The sequence below is a fragment of the Marmota marmota genome, unplaced genomic scaffold, assembly GCF_001458135.2.
Source record: "Marmota marmota marmota unplaced genomic scaffold, marMar, whole genome shotgun sequence".
In the NCBI taxonomy this organism is placed as follows: domain Eukaryota; kingdom Metazoa; phylum Chordata; class Mammalia; order Rodentia; family Sciuridae; genus Marmota; species Marmota marmota.
The window spans coordinates 50,123,816-50,127,171 of record NW_025999853.1 but is presented as its reverse complement, the minus strand read 5'-3'; the positions used below and the strand labels follow the sequence as shown (position 1 = coordinate 50,127,171).

The 3,356-nt window shown below is 37.2% G+C and overlaps 1 protein-coding gene across 1 annotated transcript; it reads left to right on the top strand.

Moving 5' to 3' along the window:
* Window positions 1-487: 487 nt before the first annotated feature.
* On the top strand, window positions 488-1,426 carry LOC107139837 (olfactory receptor 6C2-like). The gene has a single exon (XM_015482679.1). The coding sequence runs from the start codon at window positions 488-490 to the stop codon at window positions 1,424-1,426; it is 939 nt and encodes a 312-aa protein (XP_015338165.1).
* Window positions 1,427-3,356: the final 1,930 nt, after the last annotated feature.

The window sequence follows — 3,356 nt, the reverse complement described above, 5'->3', positions numbered from 1 at the left end:
TTGCAACAACTTTAAATTATCAACATAAAATCCTAATTAACAGATCGTCCTTGATTTGCAAAATAGAACATTACAGGATGGCAGGGGAAGGCAAAGAAAGATAAAGATGGGAGAAGAGATGTCTAAAATTGTCATAGTTCTTCCAGAATAAGAACACATAGAGTATCACCTGCAGTCAATATTGTTAATAAACTGCATTCTGCACATACGATTTATGTTTTGTTTGGTTCTTATTTGACATTTTTACTAATGTGGTTTGTCATTAGAGAATTACAAGCATAAGATCTATATTCAAAATTTCCTATAGAAACTTTCTTGTAAGATGTCAATGGTCTGGGTGTGTTCAATATGATAATTGATTATCAGGTAAAGGAATATTAAGTGCAGTGAGCTGTCTGGCTGGGATGTCTCCAGTCAGGCTCCAATGCTGGCTTCTTTTGACACCTCTCTTCAGGTCCACTCACTTGTGACTTGGCACAAGGCAGGGATGAGAAATCATACAGCAATAACAACATTCATCCTGCTGGGATTGACGGATGATCCAAAACTACAAGTTCTAATTTTCATATTTTTGTTTCTCACTTACATGTTGAGTGTGGCTGGGAACCTCACCATTATCACACTCACACTTTTGGATTCTCATCTTAAAACTCCCATGTATTTTTTCCTCCGAAATTTCTCTTTCCTGGAAGTCTCATTCACCACTGTTTGTATTCCCAGATTCCTGTACACCATGACAACTGGTGACAACACTGTTACTTACAATGCTTGTGCCACCCAGGTATTTTTTGTTGTCCTCTTTGGAGCAACAGAATTTTTTCTCCTGGCTGCCATGTCCTATGACCGCTATGTGGCCATCTGTAAGCCTCTGCACTACACAACCATCATGAGCAACAGAGTCTGTGCTACACTTGTCCTCGGCTGTTGGTTTGCTGGCCTGCTGATCATCCTCCCACCCCTTGGGTTAGGCCTCCAGTTGGAATTCTGTGACTCAAATGAGATTGATCATTTTGGCTGTGATGCGTCTCCCCTTCTACAGATAACCTGCTCAGACACAGTGTTTTTAGAGAAAATAATCTTAAGTTTTGCCATACTGACACTAACTATTACCTTGGTGTGTGTCTTTCTCTCCTACACATACATCGTCAAGACCATTCTAAAATTTCCTTCTGTCCAACAAAGGAAAAAGGCCTTTTCCACCTGCTCCTCCCACATGATTGTGGTTTCCATCACCTATGGCAGCTGCATCTTCATCTATGTCAAGCCTTCAGCAAAGGAAGGAGTGGCCATTAACAAGGTGGTGTCCATCCTCACTACTTCAGTTGCCCCTTTGCTTAACCCTTTCATCTATACACTTCGAAACAAACAAGTAAAAGCAGCTTTCAAAGACACAGTAAAACGGATTGTATTTCTCTCAAAGAACTGAGAGCCTATTGATGTTTGCTGAGGTACTTACATTTAAATCTGAATACCTGTGAGCACTGTTCATGAAAATGACAAACATGGCTTCTTCCAATTTGGTAGACTCATCAAGCTAATGTTCTCCCTGGAACATATTTCTCTTATAATACAAAAACCAAAATCAAACAATTTATTTTGCCTTCTTTTAAGTTTCCTTTATTCAGAATGGTTTCTTCAATAATCGCAGGGCCCAGAGATTAGTCAAAGACACAATGTCATAAAAAGGAAATGCAAAACAGAAGTTGCATCTCTGGCCATATGCCCTTCTTGTGATGTGAAATGGAAATATCCAGATACCACTTCTCATTTGTGTGAGACATAAACTCACAGAGAACAAGCCCTGGATTTAGAAGCATTATGACTATATTTTGGTTGAAATGACATAGTAAGTGTTACTAGAGAAAGGTGAATGATCCAGCAAAGAACAGAAAGACTTAACTCTTCTCTACAGAAATGACTTCAAATTTAAGAAGCAAAACACTGCTTATTAAGGAGAAGTGGTGAAGAATCTGGGATGATGAAGAAGGCCAGAGCTACAGTGTGTAATTGCAAACTGTGGGGTTAGTTGAGTGTCATGAGTCAGAGGAGTGGTAAGAAATGCCTTGTGAGTCCGGTGCAGTGGCGCACACCTGTAATCGCAGCGGCTCAGGATGCTGAGGATTACGAGTTCAAAGCCAGCCTCAGCAATAGCCAGGCGCTAAACAACTCAATGAGACCCTGTTTCTAAATAAAATACAAAATAAGACTGGGAATGTGGCTTAATGGCTGAGTGATGCTGACTTCAATCCTGGGTACCACTCCAAACAAAAAAAAAGAAAAAAAAAACCCTGTGGCCATCAGCATTATTTCAAGGTGAGAAGCACTGACCTTGTTCCTCAGTCCCAGAATCTGTGCTTCCATTGAAGTGTAATTTCATTTATCTCTTATATCATTTAGGTTTCAGTTGTAGCCATTGCAACCTCCATCCCTTTGTAAAAGGAAAATGAAAGGAAAGAGTATACATTTAGTCCACATTATTCAAATTAGAAAAAAAAAATCTCTAGATTTTGTCACCTTATATACCCACTTTCTAAACGTTAGGGTTAAAAAAGACTCATAGAAGAAGGTTGGAAGCCTCTCTGTTTGTGCCTATCCTTGACAGAATCTATTGCTTATTTTCTTAGGTGACATATTTTTAAGTTAAAAGCAAGAGATTTTCTCTCTCTTTGATAGTTTCTGGTGATGTTTTTTATTTATATGTATTAATTGTAAACATTAATGGGGTTCAGTGTCATATTTCAAATAAATGCATACACTGTACATGGATCAAATCCTTTATCCTATTATGATTTTATTTTCATCCTTTTGTTTATATTAACTTGATATTATAAAACACAAATTTTGTGTACCATTCAATTGATTTTCCTCAAATATACTGCCTTTGTTGCTAACATAAACCACCATGGATGTCTATTCTATGAAGTGAAAATAATATAAGGTATGGATTTAGTTTTATATCTAGAATATTCCAAATGATGAGTCTTGGGAAATTGCTAGGAATAAATTATCCTACTAAAGAAAACTTGGCAAATAGATTCAAGGTAACAACTAAATTTTAACAGGTGTTAGTAGGGTCTTGATTTCAATGGAAGGACATTTGTTTTTTAATCTGAGCATGTCTATATAGTTTAATGATATCCTAACATGTTGTGGGATGCTGTTTATTGTTTTGAGTACAAATGCAACATAACCCAGTATATTGATATACTTTATATGTACATGAACATGCTGCTTCTCAAGCATTTAAGGTAAAAGCTGGATTATACTGATCATGAATACAAATTGTCAGACCCACAGAAAGTATTGCAGCATGTATAGTATTTCTGAATTAAAGGTCTTGTATGGAAAGCCTCTTC

Bases quoted from the DNA above. Each gene is read 5' to 3' on its own strand.
- LOC107139837 (XM_015482679.1), top strand. From the start codon at position 488: ATGAGAAATCATACAGCAATAACAACATTCATCCTGCTGGGATTGACG.